Raw genomic sequence first — 22,126 nt, 5'->3', positions numbered from 1 at the left:
CTCATTATATGACGTCTGTGGCTGTAACACTGATCATTTGGTTTTGTCATTTTTCAGTTTGTCAGTCGGTTGTTTAAATTTAAATAAGTCAAATTTATTCTGCGCCATTTCAATCTGCAAATCACATTTATTTAATTCTATCCGTCAGAACTTCCTGATTTCTGAATTGCTGGGTGGACATAGGGCTGTTTTTCTTTTTTAATTATCTGATTAAAATGTATTTTCATTTGAATGAGGAGGGAGGAGCAGGATGAGGACAATTTTGAGTTTGGGTTGATGTAGCCTTAATAACAAGGATCTACTAGTGCAACACAAATGACATAATGCATCAGCTTGTGGTTTGTTTATAAGTTAGATCAACTTTAACAAACGAGGACCAAATCATTAGAAGTATCACAGCAGTCAGTGCAGAGAACATGATCGCATCAGTTTTGCAGGATGAAAGTAAATGGACAAAAATTCAGGTCACACATAGAACACCACATGGTTACTATATGGTCCCAGAGGATTTGATATTAACTGGTCATTCGCCAATGTGATCAGACTTGTATTCTTATTTTGCGATCATAATAATCACAACATCCAGGAGCAGTGGTATTCCTAGAAGATGAGCCATAAAATAAGGCTTGTTAACAGTGATTATACATTAATACGAATATGTTTTTGAAATATTTATATCTATTTACATTGAAGCCTAGTTATAATATGATTATTCCATATAATAAATTATTGTGGACAGGGGGATTTCATGGTAATGTATGTTTTTAAGGTTAAAAAACGACAGATCTACGTGTAATTCTATAAAAACAATATTAAAATTTTCTTCCAGATTTAAATAAATGTTCAAACTTTATAAAAAAAAAGAGGAATATTCACTTTTCTCAACAGGTGTCAGCTTGGTTTTCCTTATTTTCCTCTGACCAACCTGGCAACCCTGCACGTCGCCCACCTCCCCCTGTGCTAGCTCCTCATGCTAACAGCCTCCTCACACATACACAACCCTCTACACACTGTGTGTTCTTCACCCACTCCCACTGTGGAGATGCAGGGACTCGTGGAAGTCAGTTCAAGTCAACGTCCTGGCTTTTAATCCGCCATGAATCCGGTGAGCTGAATGTATTTACCCCTCAATGTAGCATGCTAGCTAGCCCTCAGCTAACCGACCCTCTAGCTAGCACACCAGTGGGACTGTGTTGTGCTAACTTCTCTGTTTTGCTAACTCGAGGGAAACGTGTGCTGAGAGGCTTTAAGACACGTGATACATGTTGTCACGTGTGTAAACATGACCACAGGCATGTTATTCAAATACAGCCACTGACAGGTTTTATTTAAAAGATGTAAACATGATGTGATGCAGTTCTAAAACACAAATATCCACATCACTAAGTACTACTCACTGAGAACTATAAAATACCTGGTTGCAAAATGATGAGTGGGAACATTTTACTTCAAGCACACACCTGAGTTTATTCCTGGTCTTTAACTATTAATAGAGTATTAACTACTATTTATTACACTTTTATTAGTTTTCAACCAAAGCCCATTACGATTTAAGTCATTTTTATTTATGCAGCATATTTCATACAAGTGTAAACTCAATGTTGCGGTGGCTGAGAGAGCTCAATGTACTGCAAATTAAGAAAACACATGCAAGTAGAAAACAAACTTGTGCAAATTGAGAAAACGACCACGGAAATGTTTCCAGGGGACTGGTAAAAGTGACGGACCTGGCTGTAGTTCAATGCTTTGTGAAGATCCATCACCACTGACGAGCAGCAGACTCCAATAACTTCACATCTGCTATTATCTGTATTTGTCGTGAACATTCTTGTCTTTCTTTGACATGGGCCTACCTAGTTTATATTAACTTTATTTTACTCTGTTTAGGGATCATCTGCATCTGTCCTCTGCCGATGTGGAACCGCGACTAATCATTTACCCGAGTGCAACACAAGTGCCAGTGATGTCGATAGAAACCGACCCGGACGTGGCGACAGAAGGGACTGTGCTCGAGATCCGAGCATATCTGAGACTGAATGGGAAATAGTTTCAGTACAGATTCAAACTGGGGAGGAGGAGAGTCAAGAAGCTCCTGAGGTCGCAGTTCAGACAAGAGAAGGATTCACACTTTGTCCTGGTGACAAGGACGATACCCCTGCAGCAGAAAAACCTGGATCACCACACAAGATTTGGAGGAAACAGCTCAGAACTCGAATGCATCTGTGCCAAAAGGCCAAGAAACACCGAAGTGGAGTTAAACCGTACAAATGTGTTCACTGTCGGAAGCGGTTCACCTTTCAAAACCCTCTAATCCTGCACCTACGAAGTCACTCGGTGAGGAAGCCGTTTGTCTGCCCGGTCTGTGGGATGAACTTTTATCTGATGAGACACGTCAAGTCTCATTTGACCAAACACACTTCAAAGACCAGCGTCATGTCGAAGGTACAAGAGGAGGCAGAGACAGAAAACTCAGGAGAAGAATGGGATCCGACCAACTCTGGTAAGAACATTTTATTTGTTATATTAGTTTGGTCCATGTCCCATCCAATAACATGGAGGGGTTCCTTGCTTCTTGGTCCCGAGAAGGAGGCGAATGGCTACTTGATGAGACCTTCACCCTCTGGAAACCGAACGAAGTTGAAAAGTCGGCTGAGGATGAAACAAAGCAGCGAAGTTGTGTAAACAACAATTAGCTTGAAGATGATAAATTCCTTTGTAGAGTTTGATGACTTTCTGTGTTTTCATCACATTAAATAATTACCTGCACACTGATTAATTTCTGATATACAGTTATCAATAATTGCAGCTTTAAGTATTAATCAACCTTATTCAATTTTTACTAACAGTGGATTTTACCAACACATCAGACTCAGTGAAACCTTCACCTGAAGAGGCACATTCATTAGAGGAGCACGTGAACCAAGTCCACGAATCAAAGAAACCAGTGCAGCAAGAGATTTATGTTTCTCCAGAAATTAAAAAGACCATGAATCTGTGCACAAGGCTCTAAAGCTGTACTGGTGTTCCCAGTGCGATAAAGGTTTCCAGACTTCAGAGGAACTGGATAACCATGTGCGAGATCACACAGGAGAGAAACCATTACCATGCATTGTATGTGGAAAAAGGTTCAAGCTGGAATCTAAGCTGAAAGCTCCCTCTCTTACGTGTGTGGAGTCACTGACTAAACGTTGTAAATCAAGTCGTCTAGGAACACTTACACACAGAGACTTCTTCTAAACAAATAAAGATCAACATGTGTTTACATAACTTAACACACCTTTAGAGAGAGTAAATAGTTCAGATTTGCATTGTCTCTTGCAAACAATTCATTGGGCTTCGATTTATCAGTTGGCTGATAAAAATCAGCCGATGAGCCTTTTACACTTTTACACACACGGTATCTTCAGGTGAGGACAGTGGGCTCGCTGAGTATTGAACTCTATAACAATCTTCTTCTTTTTTATATCTTTCCTTTAATCAAAAGTTGTTTAAGTTGTAGAAATATCCACTAAGAAAACAATCACTTCGGTTTGGGAACATTAAAAGAGCTTCAGTCCAATATTGTAACTGTGACTTCTTCTATAGCGCCGCCCTCAGAGCTGGATCTCAGTTCACATCAGTCACAAGACGCCACATCAGAGAAAACGCTCCAGAGCAAGAGAGCTGCAGAGATTATTTACCATGTTGAGCCGACTCCTACAATACCGGCCCTGGATCACAGCCCAGCACCTGAAGGTGAGTCAGATTGAGGTATTAATAGAATATCACCTCAGACTCATTGCTTTGTCATATTTTCACTTGCTTGTGTTTTTCTTCCTAAGGACCAACTCCAGAACGGCTGGAATCTGAGGATGAACAGCCTCTGGAAAATCCTTCAGTGGAGCCGAGACAATACCAGGGGCCGCACAGACCCAAGAAGAAGGCCAACTGTCCCACCTGTGGAAAAGTCTTCCCTCACAACTCGGGTCTGAGGCGACACCTTGTGATTCACTCGGGCAAAAAACCATACAAGTGCTTCATATGTGGAAGAGGATTCACCCAGAGTGGAAACCTCAAAACTCACATGAAGGTCCACAAAGGTCAGAGTTCACAAGACGTCTAACTCTTTCTTTTCAATACACACATGTGTATTATCATTTGTTTTTCAGTTCAGAAAGTGGCAAAACAATGATGTTAGAGGAATAACTGTTTGTTTTTTCTCACAGGAGAGGTAAAGATTTGGTCATTAGTTCGAGAGACTCTCCCGAAAGCCGCTCCTGTGACCGTTCATGTGTGTGGAGAGTGTGGGATGGAGTTCCCTCAGAAACAACAGCTGGAAGACCACAGAGACACTCACAAAAAGCCTTACGCATGTCCTGACTGCACCAAGACATTCAAAGACAAATATTATTTAAAACAGCACATGCGCACTCACGCCGTAGAGCCAACTTTTCTCTGTTCGGAGTGCGGAAAGAGCTGCATCTCCGCAGGATCTCTCCGAAAACACGAGTTGACGCACACTGGAGAGAAGAATTTCCAGTGTGTCCAGTGTGGGAGGACATTTGCACAATCCTCCCACCTCAACGTGCACCTGAAAACTCACACCGGCGAGCGACCTCATCTCTGCTCAATCTGCGGCAAAAGCTACGCCAGGGATTCGGCTCTGAAAGTTCACCTACGAGTTCACACCGGGGAGAAACCCTACACGTGTGATAAGTGTGGCAAGTGCTTCCATTACGATCAAGGTTATCGAAAGCATCTGAAGAATCACAACAAGAAGCCAAAGCCCCCGACAAAACCTCTGGGGAGACCGAAACAGCAACCGTTAGTGGTAAATAATCAATAATGTCACCGGGAAAGTTTACAGTAATATGACAGATGAGAAAATAGTAAATATAAAACACTTTATTACTCTGTGCACATGCATATCTTCCACATAACAAGCAATATGCTAGTACTCATATGTAACGTTATGTCTAGTGTACAGTTGGCTCCATTGTTTCTTGTTTGAACTATAGTGTTAAAGAAAGTAAATCATGTTATCGTGAATCATTTGTTTCTGTGTGTTTCTATTTGTGATTCACCTGAACTTGACTTACAATCTATTGTATCTCACAATTTGACTCCACAGCACAGATCACAGAATATTTGAATTTATGAAATAATTTAATTTAAGCACCTTATTACTCAAAATAGACTTGATTTATATAAACCATAAAAACGACTCTACCTGCTTCTAGGTCTCATTAACCTCATAGATTAAGTTTGCTGACTCGTTCAAAGTGTTATAATCCACCTACCTCAGAATATACAATTCTGAGGTACCTTTACACTTTTACACTTTTCTTGAGAATTTTTATTTTAGGTATATTTTCTATTACTGCACTTCATCTATTTGATTAGTCAATATTTACTTAACACACTCAGATTAGTAATACAATCATATGAATTAATAAAGAAGATGTGATTCATTCATTCTGTTTATTTTATTATATCTGCAAAACAAATATACAGTGTGATCAGTAGGTGTAGGCTGAAGCAATAGGTTGATATGGATTATGTATAAATATATTATAGATTAAGCTCCCCAGCAGGACATAAAGAAGTCAGAAATTGGAATTTATGGCAGACGTCTTATTATTGGGGCTTTTATTGTGATTGAAAAGCCAACCGGAAGTGCCGGTGTCAGTGTGAGTAGCTAGCGGCTACAGCTACAGAGGTTATCATCACATCCTCGCGCAGATCGTAACTCCAGCCACAAGTTGCCGGACACTATCCGGACGCGCCGCTCGAGCCCGCCGCTCGCGAACATGATCCCGAAGTAGAGACATGAGCGAGTCGTTTGTAGAAACTTCTGCGGAGCGACCACTTCGTACCTGCGGGGGAGAAGCTGATGCAGAGGTGGGTCCAAGTCTCTATTGTCTGTTGGTAGCTAGCTGAGGTAGCGACCGAGCGGTGGTTCCCAGTAGATCTGTCATTTCCACGCCGGACTCTGGTGGACCTCTGCTGGGTGTTGCTGGAGCTCGGGGTGGCTGCTGCTACTGGTGGTGGTTGGTGGTTGGTGGAGGAGGAGGAGGTGGGGGCGGCTAATCGTTAGCTAATTGCTAAAGAGCTAGTGGACGCCATGTCTGTGGCTAGCGGGCTCCGGAGCAGCTCTCTGACCGGAGGGCTGGTCACATCCCAGCGGAGGCTCCTCCAGAGGTCAAACCCTGGAGCCCGCTGCAGACCGCGGCCGTTGCTCGGGGGTTTAACAGCTCGTCGAGGCGCGTTAGAAAACAACAGGTTCGTCAGTTCGGTCGCTGGGGAAAAGTTAAAATCACAAATAATGAGATTTATAAAAAAAAAAAGCATGAACCCCCCCAAATCGTAGCCCCCTGCGGAAGCTAATGCTACCGAGCTAGCTGGGCTGCTCAGTGCACTGATGTCTGGCTTCACATCCGAACCATTATTCTGACAGCGTGCACACTGCAAGTAGAACATCGTAATCAAAGCTGTTGCCCCAGATTGTAAACACGACCGAGGTGGACGGTCCCTCGGGTTTGAAGGCCCTGGCAGGTTCACTGTCCCCTGTCACTGCAAAGCATCCGCCCTGCTGAAGTGTCCTTGAGCAGGACGACGGATGTCTTCCAGGGGTGGAGGCAGTGGTGCGGAGCTGATAGCCCCACTACCGCAGCTGGTAGGAGGGTACACAGTGACAAAGATACCCCTCCTCACCAGCATCATGGACATCCACTGCTGGATGCTAGAGCTCAACAACAACAACAACAGCAGCAACAACAACAACAACAACAAATAAAAGCACAAGCACATGAATCTTTTAGAGGATTATCTTCACAACTGATCACATCAACGTAAATAACAACTCACAGTATCACTTAATCCACCATTTATTTTATCAACTGATAGTAATACTATTTTATTATTCATAATGAAGTCCAAAATGATGGATTCAATTTGTCTTAACCACCAACGTTTGAAAGTTTTGCTTGAAAATACAATTGACGACATAATTTATGTTCTATTAATTGTCTTATTGATAAATCGAGAAATAGTTAAAGCTCAGAAATATCTGATATATTACTTAATATCACCAGTTTGTAAGAAGTTTTGAATTAATGCTCTTAAGCTTCATATCCTTGTTTTAAAAATCTATAAAACTGGAAGTGCGCTTAAATATTGTGATCGATTGATTTTGTGAAACTCTGTCAAGCACAAGCAAAAACACACAAGCACATCGACCTCTGTCGATGTGCTTGTGTGTTTTTCGTGACTCAAAATCAAAGTATTACATTTATAGCATCGACATATCTTACTTATTGAATACCTGTTTACTGACTCAGATCGTTCACCTCTTTAAGGTTGAACATCTGAGAGATGGGCTCTGAAAACCCAGACGACTTTGGACCAGCTGTGATCCTCGCGGAGGAAGATCCCCAAGAAATAGGAGGTCTGATCAACTCCGACGGGGAGGAAGTCGAATTCTCAGATCTCGGTTAGTAAAGTGTACAAATGACAAATGATAAATAACTGGATAAATTCAAGATATTGGCCAATGTCATGTCTCAGGGTATCAGTGCTCTTTCTATCTCATTGATCTGTTTCATCTGTAAGAGACTCGAATGTATTATTCCAGAAAATTATTCACACTCTTTTTTTGTGTATGTCTCTCACAGGAGAGAGTGCCGTCCCCGGTATCGTACTTGCGGAGTCTCCCTCAAAGACATTCGATCTCACAGAGAATGAAAAACCAGCGTCTCTTCACAGCTGCTCAGTGTGCGGCAAAGACTTTCCCTACGCCTCCAAACTTCAACGCCACCTACGCACTCACTCCGGAGAGAGGCCGTTCCCCTGCTCCATGTGCGAGAAGAGATTTCCAGAGAAGGGGCTGCTCATGATCCACGAAAGGGTCCACACGGGGGAGAAGCCGTTCCCATGCACTTTCTGCGAGAAGCGGTTTGCGAGTCAGGGGGAGCTCCGGCTCCACCGGCGGACGCACACCGGCGAGAGGCCGTATCACTGCTCCATCTGCCTGAAGAGCTTCTCCCGTCACTGGCACCTGAAAACACACTTAGAGGCGATGCACTCGGAGGTCGTCGCCGGCTTCATCAGGAAGAAGTTTCCGTGTTCGGACTGCGACAAGAGCTGCAACTCAGCGGCCGAGCTGAGGGATCATCAGAGGACTCACACTGGAGAGAGGCCCTACCAGTGCTCTTTCTGCGACAAGCGTTTTGCCTTGTCCGGTACTCTGGTGAGACATGAGCGTCTCCACACCGGCATTACACCGTACCACTGCTCTGACTGTGGGAAGACATTCGCGCAGCAGTGGACGCTGACAACACACATGAGGACGCACACAGGAGAAAAACCCTACAGCTGCACACAGTGCGAGAAGTCGTTTGTGGCTCCCGGGGAGCTGCGGAGACACACCAGGATTCACACCGGGGAGAAGCCGTACACCTGCAGCGACTGCGGCAGGCACTTCTCTCTGGCAGGAACTCTCAGAAACCACAAGCGCTCATGTACACAGAACAAAAGTGAATCCGATACAGGCGTCGTCTCAGACCCAGGTCCAGCTCCAGTTGGTGAATCGTCCCAGGAAGACCTGACCGACAACATCAGTGCTGAGGTAGTGACAGTTTACTGCACTGTCAAAGTGAAACCAGGGTTCTAGATCCAGATTGATATAGATTTTTTGGGACCGATGCTAAAATTAGAATAGATAATGATTCCTTGGATGTAGGCATCAAACATTTATGAAAAAGAAATGTCACTGAGGCTTGATATTTCACAATTTAAACATAAACTTCATTATAATGTACTATAAATAAAAAAAAATAACACAAATAAAACCAAATATACAGAACTTGAATTATATCTGTACCAATTTGTCTGTAAAAGGCTCAGCACATCAACCAAATTCATCAATCGACTGATATATCAATATTTTCTCAATATTTCAGTCTCCGATAAATGTTTACACCATTAACACAATCCTGCATTTTGAAAAGTCCAAATGAGTAAACGTGAATCTGATTTGACTGAACCTATCTCGTCTGTTTGCCTTTATTTGTCCTTCTGAACCTTTTTTTTAAGGTGTCAGACACACAGAGTTCACCCAGTTCAGCGGAGCCCTGTCCCCTGGAGAGTCTCAACCGTGACAAAGCAGCTCAGTGTGAAAATACCCAGAGGGAACCAGAGGAGCAGCAGCAGGAGGAGGAGCAGCAGGAGGCGCAGCAGGAGGTGGCAGCGTGCAGTCCACAAATGAATGTAATCGTGAAGGAGGAGGAAGAAGAGGAACCTTTGTGTGGTACAAATTCCTTCAGTCAAAGTCAATTAAAAGAAATACAAATATATTTAATTATGATTTTAACTGCAACACGTTGTTTCCCTCAGTAGAAGAAGCTCCTGAGCAGATGTCTGGGAGTGAAGATTGTACCATGACAGAGGAAACCGAGGAGGAGGAGGAGGAGGAGGATGATGAGGAGGAGGAGGAGGAGGAGGAGGAGGAGCAGCAGCAGCAGGAGGAGGAGAAGGAGGAGGAGAGCAGCACAGATATCAGGATTACAGTGAAAGAAGAAGAGGAACCTGATAACAGTGAGAACATTACTTAACAGGATTGAAAATGTTACTCAGCCACTTTTAGTGTCGGCACTACAGTAATGAACTGAGACCTGGTTCCATCGAATTCCATCTCACTGATTTCTCTCTTTCTTTATACTCTATACTATGGAAAACTACTCTAGTTATAGTTTTAAAAGGAGAACCCTGCACCTGTGGTTAGTGGAGAATTTATAAAATATTATATATATACAAAAGGAGGTTGCCCAATGTCTTAACCATAAAGTTATGCAGATTGTGACTTCTCATTATCTGGAGGATATAATTCTATTACACAGCTGAAAAAAGGTTGAATATCTAATCTTTTAATTTTTGGAAATTTCCTCATCTTTTAAATATTGCACCTTGTTGGATTCCACAGAAACCAGTGCTTTAACCTTTTTACTTGTTATTTTGTTGATTCAGTGTTTCTCATTAGCCTGTTTCAAGTCTCTCCGTTTGTGTTTCCAGTGTCTGAAGAAGATCCTGATTGTGTTGCTAGCAGTGAAAAAGACAGTCCTCCATCATCACCAGTGCAGGATCCTCTGACAAACAATCAGACAAAGAGCTCTTACTGCTGTGGGCTCTGTGGAAGAGACTGTCACAAGATGTCCGCGCTGCAGATCCACATGAGAATCCACTCGGGAGAGAAACCTTTTCAGTGCTCTCTGTGTGGGAAGCAGTTCACCCAGAAAGGTCAACTCAAAGGTCACCAGAAAGTCCACACGGGGGAGAAACCTTTCTCCTGCCCGGACTGCGGGAAGAGCTTCGCCCATTCGGGGGCCATGAACAGACACCGACTCACGCACACGGGGGAGAGGCCTTACCACTGCTCCGTGTGCGACAGGAGCTTCAACCAGTCCGGCCGCTTGAGGGAGCACGAGAAAATCCACTTCGGGGAGAAGTTCGACTGCCCCGAGTGTGAAAAGAGTTTCACGCGAGCGTCGAGCCTCAAGAACCATTTCAGGCTCCACACGGGGGAGAGGCCCTACAGCTGCGACATCTGTGGGAGAGGATTCAGCCGCTCGCAGAGCCTGAGGCTGCACAAACGTAAACATGAGCTGATACAGACTGAGGAAGAGTCTGCGTCCAGTGTGAGGAACGATGACTTCTCACAGAGCGACGATAACTCTCCTATTAATATGTGTATAACGGACAAAAACGACTTGTAATGTATTTATGTAAACCATACAGGTACGTGCCAGTAGTACTATGAAAGTACAGGAGTTCAGGCAGTTGAACAGGAACTGAGCGAGAAGTAACTACCTCTGTGTATAGACAGTTATTAAACATATATGTGGTGTTTCACCCAAAAAGTATTTAAGCTAAAACATATTTAACTCCCAGAAAAGACAAATGAAGAAACGGACACAAAACATGTTGAGGTTCAGCAGCAGGCGACAACGATACAATGATGATGTACCACAAATACAACTCAATACAAATCTCGATCAACATAATCAACAAGAATCAACATAAATTGTAGACATCAAACTTGCTCTTGTTTATCACTCTTACCTATATTAGTTGCATTTGAACATCATAGTATTTATGGTAGTACAAATGTGTCATTTAAGGTTTGTGATTTCACTTTGTCCATGCAGTATTCTTATTGAAATTAATCGTGTATGTGGAATTTGGACTGAAGAATAGTTGATGTTTTTGTATCTGATGTTGCTGTGGCCAATGAGATGTGAAGGAATCAGGTGACACTCGATTTCATTCTTTGGTGAATGTGCCCGATGAAATGTAACAAAACAGTGGGATCCTTAATATTCATCCGGTGCTTGCCAAAAACCGTTCTGCCTTAGTTGTGATGAACTCTTATCTCTGTTTTGATTTGCAGTCATTCAATATCCAAATTGTGAATCAGGTTCACCTGGTTTAAAAAATGTTCTTAAAGGCCAAGTCACTGTTGTGAATAGAAGAATTCATCGTGATGCAAGAGCCGATAATTTGAAGCCCTGTAGATGCTTCATTTTGCCCCGTGCTGCCTCTGTCTAATTGTATGGAACATGTTATACTGAACAATAAAAGTATAAATACCACAGTTTTTGTTGGGATTTCTGTCTGCCCAAGAGGTACAAATATATATATATATACACACAAAAGAAAAAACACAGATCGTATCTAAATTAATAAATAATAATCTTTATTCAGGATAACGTCGTTGACATTCATGTCATCTTGGTGGATTCCAGACCGTGAATGCACCACGCATCCCTCAAACGGAAGCGGTGTAAATAACGAGGCGCAGTGAACGTGACATATAGATAAACAGACGCACACTGTCTGAACAGTTCAGGTAAAGCGAAGTTACGAAATACGTCACTGACGTAGTGTTTATTTAACATAACGTTCCGATGTCTGCGCAGTTTTTACCGAGCGAAGCTTAGAGAACATCCAGGTGAGTGCAGCTAATGTAAACAACGGCGTCAGCCGCGGTTAGCTTACACTAGCTAACATTAACTGTGATGCTAAAGGAAGCTAAGGCTAATTAACGTTGATTTAGCTCCAGCAACGCACCGACGGCTCCTGTCAGTCCGTGGAGGACGTGCGTTGTTTTCTTCTGACTACAGACATGGCGGAGAACTGCTGTTAACGAGGGGGTGCAGGGGTTCATTGGTGAACTTTGACCTTCACACAGTTAAATAGGGAATGGAGGGGCTAAAACTGAAGTTAGCAGGAGCTGAGGTGAGCAGGAGCTGAAGTTAGCAGGAGCTGAGCTGAGCTGAGCAGGAGCTGAGGTTAGCAATAGCTGAAGTTAGCAGGAGGTGAGGTTAGCAGGAGCTGAGCAGGAGCTGAGCTGAGCAGGAGGTGAGGTTAGCAGGAGGTGAGGTTAGCAGAAGCCGAGCTGAGCAGGAGGTGAAGTTAGCAGGAGCTGAGGTTAGCAGGAGCTGAGCTGAACAGGACGTTTTGTACTTTTGTATTTACTTTACTAAAGGATCTGAATACTTCTTTCGTCACTGGTGTTGTTAATGCTAAAGAAATGTTCTTCTTTAATCCCTCACTTTAAAACAGATCCTCTCTATAAATTGTACATTTAAAGTAAGCAACTATTTCATCACTTCACCTTTTCACTTCTTCCATCAACCCCCCAAAAAGCAGGAAATGACATTTGTCCCTGTACTGAACGTTGTGTCCCTGCCTGTCTTCTGTCTTGCGTGTGTCCAGTCGCTCACTTGGACAAACCCACACGGTCAGGATGGTTTCATACAAGCGGCTGAACCCTGAGGATGTTCAGTTCTCCAGTGCAGTGTTGACAGAGGAGCAACGTCCCGTCCAAGAAGAGATTCCTGTGAGTTTGGATTGAAACAGATTTTAGCCATGTGCCTCATCAAGTAGCTGCTGAGTTTATGTTGTTTGAAAGTGTGTATAGAAGGACATATTTGTTTTCTGTATATGTTAGTTGAAGATGTATGTATTTCTATAATATATCCAAATATTTGGCTTGACATTAAGATAACCAGTGTTCTCTGACTCCTTTAATTTTTGCTTATTTATTTCCCTGCTGTGTTTCAAGGTGCAGGAGCCAGAGGAAGCCGCGCTGCTCCCACGATTTCCGTCATGCTCCATCACCAAGTGCCTCCTGGTGATTGGCTGCCTGCTGCTCCTCCTCTGCGGCGGCTGGCTACTGGGCACCATGTTTTGGCTTCACGGGCCGTCCAACCGAGAACCACATAGACCTCTGCCACCTGCCCCGGCACAGACTCCCCGAACAGCAGTAAACGACACTGCAGCTGCCTCCCGCCGTGAGGCTTGCAGTTTAATCCCAGAGGCATGGAGGTTCGATTGCTACCCTGAGAGAGGAGTGGTGGTGACCAGAGAGATGTGCGAGGCGAGGAACTGTTGCTTTGTCCCCGCCTCCTCCCCCTCCTCTTCTGCCAGCCGCCCATCAGGGGGAAATGGTATCCCCTGGTGTTTCTATCCTCCGGATTTCCCTTCCTACTCGCTCGTGTCACTAAACGACACATCCCTGGGGCAGAGAGGTACGCTCGTGAGGGAGATGAAGACCTATTACCCAGCAGACATTCTCACTCTGGAGGTGGATATACGTCATGAGACGGACACACGGCTGCGTGTCAGGGTGAGTGGAGGACGCACGAACCTTGAGCTAAAAGAGTAAAGATTGGATTGCTCCATACTGCTGTTGATTCTCTGGACTGTAACTGAAATACAAACTGTTTGTCTGATGTGTCTCTGTTCAGATAACCGACCCTTCCGATGCACGGTTCGAAGTCCCGATCTCTGTCCCCAATGCCACCAAGAAGGCAGCCAGTCCTGACTATGTTGTGGAGCTTTCAAAGGAGCCATTTGGTCTCATTGTGAAGAGAAGATCGACAGGAGCGGTGCTGTAAGTCCGACTTGAGCTGGCCACTACTGGACAAACCAGAAAGTACAAATCTTGTATTAACACTGTGTTTGTGTGTTTGATTCCCTGTTAGTCTGAACACCACGGTGGCTCCTCTCTTCTATGCCGATCAGTTCCTCCAGTTCTCCACCTCCCTGCCCAGTCAGTTCATCTACGGCCTGGGGGAGCATCGCTCCGCCTTCCTTCACGACGTCCACTGGAACACGCTCACCATGTGGGCCAGGGACGTCCCTCCTACGGTACCAGAACCTCAACAGTTGTTATAATGTTTGAGCCGCGGGTGCAGATATTAACCCTCAACTGGTTCCACAGCAAACATACTAGGAAAAGGAGACGTGTTGATAAGGCTTCAGTTCTGACACTTATCTTTCAGTCAGGTGCTTAATTTACAGTTTAACAGTAATATCCTTGTGTTGTTCTCTTTAATGCAGGAAGAGACAAACCTGTACGGAGCCCATCCCTTCTACCTGGCAATGGAGGAGGGAGGGATCGCACACGGCTTCTTCCTGCTCAACAGCAACGCGATGGGTCAGTCGGCCGCTCCCTCCCACTTCTTCTTCATCTTTCTGACTACGTGCAGTGACACATGCAATAAACAGCTGATGCTCATCGTGGACAGATTTCACAACTGTTCACGTGACCGCCGACAAAGTCAAGAAGATTTATAAAAGCAGAAGTAACTGCGATAAACTTTTTAAATGTCCTCAACAGTAAATATCAATTATAAAGATATATTCAGCTTTTTACTTGTTGCCAATTATATGTGATTTACTTAAAGTCCTGTGGGTTTTAAAACAAACAAATACATCACTGACTATATTTCATAATTGGTGGGAGGAGAGTGAACAGGAGAACACACACAAAAACAAAAACACACTATATTTGCAGAATCTCAAAATGTTCTCTCTCTCTCTCTCTTCCCTCTCTACCTTCATGAACTTGTATCTGAATGTTTCAGGTCTTTTCTTTCTCATGAGTAACTATCCTTTCATCACGTGTTTTCTCTGTTTCCTCAGATGTGGCCCTGCAGCCGGCCCCGGCCCTGACCTGGCGTTCCATCGGGGGAATCCTCGACTTTTACGTTTTCCTTGGTCCTGATCCCGGTTCAGTTATTGAGCAGTATGTGGAAGTCATAGGTCAGTGTGAGAAACGTGTTGTGTAGAGAACATGACTTTTATTTGTTTGTTACATATTAACAGTTTGTTAGTGAAGGTTTTCTCACCTCACCTCACACCCGTCTTCTCTCTTAATCCCTCCGTCTCGTCCTAGGATTCCCGGCTATGCCGATCTACTGGGCTCTAGGATACCACCTCTGTCGCTGGGGCTACAAAACAAGTGATTCTACCTGGGAGGTTGTCAAGAAGATGAGGAATTATGGGATGCCTCAGGTAAAGTGGACTGCGGCGGATAGTTTGTTTTTGCAGGTCGGTATTTAGCTTTTTTCCCGTGTTTTCTGTTTATGATAATTTGTGGTTTTGTTCGCAGGACGTCCAGTGGAATGACATCGACTACATGGATCAATATCTGGACTTTACGCTCGATCCAACGAGTTTTGCGACGCTGCCCGACCTGGTCAAGGATCTGCACGATCATAACCAGCGCTATGTCATGATCCTGGTAAACGGGGACTTTTTACTTTCATCCATGTGTGGTTTATTTCTGCTGTGGCTTGTGTTTGTGAGGCTGTTGCTTCTCGACCTGCAGGACCCGGGTATCAGTAGCACTCAGCCTGAGGGCTCGTACTGGCCGTTCGATGAAGGACTGAAGAGAGGAGTTTTTATTAAGGACGCTGAAGGAAAGACACTCATTGGGAAGGTGAGACATGAGGCTCCATATCACACTGGCTGTTCGCATATCAGAAATTATTCTTATTTAAAGCAACAGTATGCATTTTTTACCTTTTGACTTTAATAGATTTAGTTATTGTCTCTACATGAAAACGACTGCAACGCTCTGACACATAGCATAACAGAATAGATCACCACGTGTGGCTGCAGAGGGCGCTGTTGCTCAGAACAAGTTGCATAGTGTTGCCCTAAACTTTATCTCCAATATATATAAACTCCTTCCTCCTCGCAGGTGTGGCCTGGTTTGACAGCGTACCCTGACTTCTCTGATGAAGTGACACATGAGTGGTGGTATGAAAACCTCCAGAGGTTCTACGATAAAGTGCCATTCGATGGATTATGGATTGTAAGTATTGAAATTTTAGAAAAAGACAAAACCATGACCTTGATGATGATTATTATTATTGAGGTGATTCTCCCTGACGTCTGTGTCATCATTTTTAGGACATGAATGAGCCGTCAAACTTCCTGGATGGATCCACTAATGGCTGTCCATCAAACAGTCTTGAGAATCCTCCTTACACACCTGGTGGGAGATCCAGATACACACATCAAGCACAAATCACACAACAAAAGCTACATGAACAAAAAGTTAAACTGAGTCTTTTACCTTTTCAGGTGTACTTGGAGGTTTGCTGAGAGGAAAAACAATTTGTGCAACTGCACGACAAAAGCAGTCGATACACTATAATATGCACAGTCTGTATGGACTCATGGAAGCTAAAGCATCTGCCAGGTCAGGACCAGTGAAATACACACACACACACACACACAATAGATAAAATACCAAAACAGGGAAACACTTTTTTACTAAATGAGAGATCTCAGTACTTTGGTTTCTCTCCCTCCTCTTGTCCAGCGCTCTGAAGAGGATCGTTGCAAAAAGACCGTTCGTGATCTCTCGCTCCACCTTCCCCAGTCAGGGGATGTATTCTGGTCACTGGCTGGGAGACAACAGGAGCCAATGGAAAGATCTTTATTCCTCAATATCAGGTCAGATCACTCAAGGCTATGTATTACACATCCTGAATAAAAGTACATGTTAAATTAAGTGTTTCCGAAGATGGTTTGTGTTATTTTAGTTGGTTCTGATCAAAGTGATGTTTCTTCAAGTGTTAATTTCAGAAAATTGTTTAGGAAATTGTCAATTAAATTTTTGGACATTGGTTTTGTCTTTGTGTGTGTTCAGGTATGTTGACCTTCAACCTCCTGGGCATCCCGCTGGTGGGGGCAGATATCTGTGGCTTCAGCGAGGAGCCGCAGGAGGAGCTGTGTGTCCGCTGGACGCAGCTCGGAGCTTTTTATCCCTTCACACGCAACCACAACTCCATCGACATGCAGGTTCATACAGCTTAACATCACTGTTCCAGCAATAAAGCAACAATTTAAAGATGTAGATCACTGCAGTTTATCCCTCTCTACTTTATGGATCATAAAATTGATGTGATTTATTTGCAGCCTCAGGATCCGACAGTTTTCAGTCCACTGTCTCGTACGGCCATGAAAGAGGCTCTGCTGCTGCGTTATTCCCTCTTCCCCGTCCTCTACACTCTCTTTCATCACGCACATGCACACGGACACACTGTTGCACGTCCACTGATGTTTGAGTAAGTAGAACAAATGAAACATCTTTGTTTTATTTCTCTTTATACATTTTTTTGCTGCTCTAAATGTGTTTCCTGTACTCGACAGGTTTCCAAAAGATGTGGGAACCTATGGGATTGACAAACAGTTCCTGTGGGGGAAGAGTTTGTTGGTGACACCAGTGTTGGATCCCGGAGTCGACTATGTGGACGGTTACTTCCCACAGGGGAAGTGGTTTGACTACTTCACTGTGAGGACCACGCTCGGCACTCAGCACAGGCTTATTCTACTTCCTGTACATGTATCAGTGATCTGATGTGTGTTGCTGTTCTCTCCTCAGGGCGATTCTCTGATCAGTAAAGGTGAAGAGGTTCGACTTCAAGCCCCTCTAGATAAGATCAACTTGCATTTACGTGAAGGAACGATTTTACCAACACAGGTAAATGGGAGTTTTACTTTACTGTTGCATCATCAAATTCCTATTTTCTGAACCATTTAAAAATTTGTTTTGAAAAGTGTTTGTGCAACAGTGATCGAAGCAGGACATGTACGGCAAAATGGTCAGGTCACCACAAATATACAAATTATAGTTGAGTTAAGTTTGTCAAGTATTTAATAATAAATAAGACAGAAATCTCCAAAATAATGTGCATATAACAAAACTAGAATTTACCTTTCAGTCCTTCAGTCAGACCCCCAAAACATCTGAACCGCAAAATGTCCAAAAATCATCCTTGTTTATCTCAAAATGTGAGAGAAGAATAATGGATTCGCTTTTATGTTCAGAATCGCATAAAAAAAAAATGTCATCCTTGTTTCTTCCACCAATTTCCGTGGAAATTAGTTCTGTAGTTTTTGCGTAATCATCCTGACAAACAGTCGAATGAACCGGAGGACTGTGGCAAAAAACAAAACCTTGCCAGAGGGAATAAATGCAAATCTTTCATCAAGGGTAAAAACAAATGAGGGAGAGTGGGAAATGTTTTGATTTTGGGTGAGCTGAGCTTTTAAGTTTCTGTAAACAATATAAATAATTGTTCTAACGACACAAGAATATTTCTATCAAATCTTCCGTTTAGATTCTGTCAGCTTGACTCCTTGTAATCTGTATTTTATAATGTAACGTGTTCCTGTTTGACTTCCTGTGTGCAGGTTCCCAACCTGACGCTGTGGGTGAGCAGCGGTCAGCCGCTCCACCTGCTCTCCGCTCTGTCTGACGACGGCTCAGCCGCTGGGGATTTGTTCTGGGACGACGGCCAGAGCATCGACACGTTGGAGACGGGCAGTTACAGCTACCTCCTCTTCAGCGTCACGCAGGTGCTCCCACTTGTTTAGTTTCTGCCTTGAAGGAATCTACCCTCATGGCCTCATTCCAGCCTGTCTCACCCACCCACATCTCACAGGAGGCTGTTTTGATATCCTGCACGAGCTGCGTCTGAACTTGTTTGATTGAACAGTGGATTATGAAATGAAGAGTTTATGTTTCAGGTCAGATCGTGTTTTTTTTTTTAAACCTTCAAAATTGAATGTGGAGGTTTTTTAAACACGAGTCAATGAAACGCGATTGACTCTTTTCCTGTTGTCATTTCACCATTAACAGTAGAAAGCAGCAGAGGCCAGTGACTGTGTAACTGTTTCATGTGTTTAACTTAAGTCTCCTCAAACTGAACGATGTTCTTGAGCTTCTTGAACGGAGACTGTTAGACTTTGTTGCTGAGATAACAAAGAGCCGTATAAGTTACCGACACGGGCAGTAAACCTTTATTGCCTCTGTGATGCTCGTTTTAGTGTGTCTGTGGGAAAAGGCTCAGGACTCAGTCCTGTCCACCGGGCTGTGACGCTTCAGACTCTGCAGGTCTGAGCTGGAGCCGATGGTAGAGCGGCGTCCATGCAGAGACACGTGAAGCAGGAGTGAACACTGATCTTTTCCTTCACTCTGAAGACTAGTGTCAGATGTTTGTGGTGTTTTATTTGTCTAGTGCAGTGGTTCTCAAAGTGGGGGGGGCGAACCCAACACTCTCCACAGGGGGCGCAATGTCAAACACAAAAAATTAAATAACACACACATTCATACAGTGCATCTATTCGCAGCACTTTGTTATTCTATGGTGGCCATTCAGGGTTCAGCATCTTGCCCAATGACACTTCCACATGCAGATGGGTCAGACTGGGGATCGAACTGCCGACCACTCTACCCCTCAGCCACAGCCGCCCTAAAGACTCCCTCCTTCCTTAGTAAAAACCTTCCGGCACTTGCAGCAGGCCTATTCGTAGCCTAATCTAAGGAGTAATGTTCTCCACGGTCTTTTTTCAGAAAGCTCATAGCCCCAAGAGCTAGCCTTCTAGCTAGCTAACTTCTTCCAACTGCAGCTAGCCCTTTTCTCCTTAACACCCAAATGCCCCTAACCAGCTTTGGGGGGCCCAGCTTGCAAAAGTTTGAGAACCCCTGGTCTAGTGTGAAAGGGGCTTCGAACACAGCAGCCTTTTCTACAGAGATACATCCTGTTGTGTTGGAAAAACGTGTTTCTAGAGAAAGTTCTGCTGATTCTGACATTTTTCTTTTTTACCTGCTCTGATATGGAAACTTCACAGAATCCAGAAAATCTTCAGGAAACTGTTTTTAACCAGATAATTGATTTAGTTAATTATGTAATGTCTTAAAAACATACCTGGAAAGGATCTTACATCTTTCAAACACCATCGTTGTCAGATAATTCACTTAAACGCATGTTTCCATGTGGAAGTGACTTCCATCGTGTGGTTTTGTAGAAGGTGATGACGTCACAGGTGCTCCACGGTGACATCGAGGCCACGTACATCACCGTGGAGTCGGCCTCCTTCTACGGTGTGAAGGAGAAGCCCAGCAGAGTGATGGTGAACTCCCAAGATGCAGCATTCACGTACAGAGCCAACCAGGTGAGGACATGTGAAACTTCGTGTAGTTTTCATCCGTGGATTGAGAACAGGCTCGTGGTTGAAGAAGCTTTTCTCAATGTGACAACCTTTTTGTTTTTCCTCTTTCTCTCTCTGCAGGTGTTGACAGTTTCAGATCTCGGTCTCAACCTCAGTCAGAACTTCACCATCAGCTGGATGTGATGACATTTGAATGAGTGAACGCAGCCGAAGTGATGCTTTTCATTGTTTGGACTCTTTAATCCAGAACACTGGATGGGGAAATAACTGTGAGAGTTGAACTTTGACTGAACACCAGGCTGAGAAGCAGCGTTTCACCTGAACATCACTGGTTTTAGCTTTTTAAATCCATTTGGGTCTAACGCGATTGAGCTCAGCGCCAAAACAAAACCCAGTTTGGACGGATGATGTGACTGAAGATGAGTTTGTGTTAATTCTATTCATCGTGCGACGTCATCTCACAAACATCAAACGCACTGAAGCTCCTCTGGGGGCAGAGCGGTAGTTTAGACTCTGCTTTGAATATCTGACATTAATGACACTCGCTGAGGAGATTTAAACAAAACAAAAAAAACAGCTTTGCTTTGTACATCAGCTTTATTTTCAGCTCAGTTCAGTCGACTGAGCACTTAATTAAATTGAATTAGCAGAAAGATGACGTGCAATAAACAGAAGAGACTGATAATCACCCTCCTGCAAAGGGGACGGGAGCCTGATGTAGTAAATTCTATGTGTTTAATGCTGTTTACAGCCGATTGTTGCACTAATTGTTCTGCAGTGTTGTAAAGGACGACACAGGTGCCTTACGATTCCTGTTTGTGTGTTTCTGAGCGTTTCTGGGTTTGTTCCGTTCTAGTCTTTTATTCAGTGCACTGCTTTGCCTGTAGACAACGGTAGATCTGTGAAATTACACTTGCATCAGCTGTAACTGTTCTGTAGACGTACTGTGACGCTTCTGTCAGTGGACTGCAACCAACACCTGAAGCTGGAAACATCTTCTTGAGCTGGTTTAGTCAAGTTTTCAAGCTGTTACATTAATTCTGCCTAAATCTGACCGTAAAGCTGTGGAAACGTGATCTGAACTTTCTGCACCTTATAGAACATTTGAAAATAGTTTCATCAGTGCATGTGTACTCGTGTTAATGGAACTGAAACGGTGACGCCGACAGATCCCAGTGTTTCTTCAGTGAGCTTTGTTTTCTGAATTTAAATTTTTAGAGTTTTATTGGATCTTTTTTTTTCTTTAAGGACACGTAAAGTATAAAATGAAGAATATTTCAGGGCAGATTTCAGATTGTTAAACTAATCACTTCATTCTCTGTGTTTTGAACTTTTAAATTATTTTACATGTTTTAAGTCGTGTTTTGAGTTCTGACAAGATAAGAAGATTATATCTGAATAAAGTTTATTTTGATCTTGGCTGAATTTGTGTTATTCACCTGTGGTGCTGAAGCACATGGGCCACTAGAGGGCGCAGTCACTCAATGCTGGGACTCTTGTTCGAGTCATTTCTCATAATGATTTCTCTTATAACAGCAACTAAAAATAACTATCATTATAGAACTTTTCATAATAAAGTGCTTTACGAGATGGACTGATAAAAGCTATTACAAAAAAACTCTTTAAATATCAAGCCGTTATTAATCTAAAGAAGCTAAATAGAATAAATACAAATTATCAAATGTAATAGGGGTTGCAAGTAAAGCCATGTATTAGAAATATGTATTTTATTAAAAATAGCTATTTAAAGATAAAGACAGACGTCTCCTTTACAAATCTAAACAAAGCGGTTTCAGTTTTAGTTCTTTATTTACTATTTAAATACCAGTTGTGG

General features: G+C 43.3%; 2 protein-coding genes across 5 annotated transcripts; both read left to right on the top strand.

The window, feature by feature from the left end:
• Positions 1–911: 911 nt before the first annotated feature.
• LOC128429385 (zinc finger protein 658B) lies at positions 912–11,020 on the top strand. The gene is made up of 10 exons (XM_053415509.1): positions 912–1,105; positions 1,888–2,500; positions 3,598–3,735; positions 3,822–4,079; positions 4,206–4,814; positions 7,373–7,471; positions 7,653–8,605; positions 9,073–9,286; positions 9,373–9,573; positions 10,048–11,020. The coding sequence occupies exons 1-10, from the start codon at positions 1,097–1,099 to the stop codon at positions 10,746–10,748; spliced, it is 3,795 nt and encodes a 1,264-aa protein (XP_053271484.1). The 5' UTR covers positions 912–1,096; the 3' UTR covers positions 10,749–11,020.
• Positions 11,021–11,817: 797 nt separating this feature from the next.
• gaa2 (alpha glucosidase 2) lies at positions 11,818–21,711 on the top strand. Of its 4 annotated transcripts, none has more exons than XM_053419266.1 (21): positions 11,818–11,983; positions 12,751–12,874; positions 13,106–13,663; positions 13,785–13,930; positions 14,022–14,187; positions 14,380–14,476; positions 14,965–15,084; positions 15,218–15,336; positions 15,434–15,565; positions 15,653–15,763; positions 16,028–16,141; positions 16,240–16,324; positions 16,414–16,531; positions 16,655–16,788; positions 16,985–17,136; positions 17,254–17,402; positions 17,488–17,629; positions 17,720–17,818; positions 18,532–18,696; positions 20,149–20,295; positions 20,413–21,711. In XM_053419266.1, the coding sequence occupies exons 2-21, from the start codon at positions 12,782–12,784 to the stop codon at positions 20,473–20,475; spliced, it is 2,910 nt and encodes a 969-aa protein (XP_053275241.1). In that variant the 5' UTR covers positions 11,818–11,983; positions 12,751–12,781; the 3' UTR covers positions 20,476–21,711. The 4 variants fall into 4 exon arrangements, with proteins under 4 accessions (XP_053275241.1, XP_053275238.1, XP_053275240.1 ...); XM_053419263.1 differs by having other exon boundaries at positions 13,100–13,663; XM_053419265.1 differs by lacking the exon at positions 11,818–11,983 and adding an exon at positions 12,370–12,393 and having other exon boundaries at positions 13,100–13,663.
• Positions 21,712–22,126: the final 415 nt, after the last annotated feature.

The sequence above is a fragment of the Pleuronectes platessa genome, chromosome 3, assembly GCF_947347685.1.
Source record: "Pleuronectes platessa chromosome 3, fPlePla1.1, whole genome shotgun sequence".
Lineage (NCBI taxonomy): Eukaryota > Metazoa > Chordata > Actinopteri > Pleuronectiformes > Pleuronectidae > Pleuronectes > Pleuronectes platessa.
Note: the sequence above shows the minus strand (reverse complement) of the source record. Positions and strands in the feature narration are given on the sequence as shown.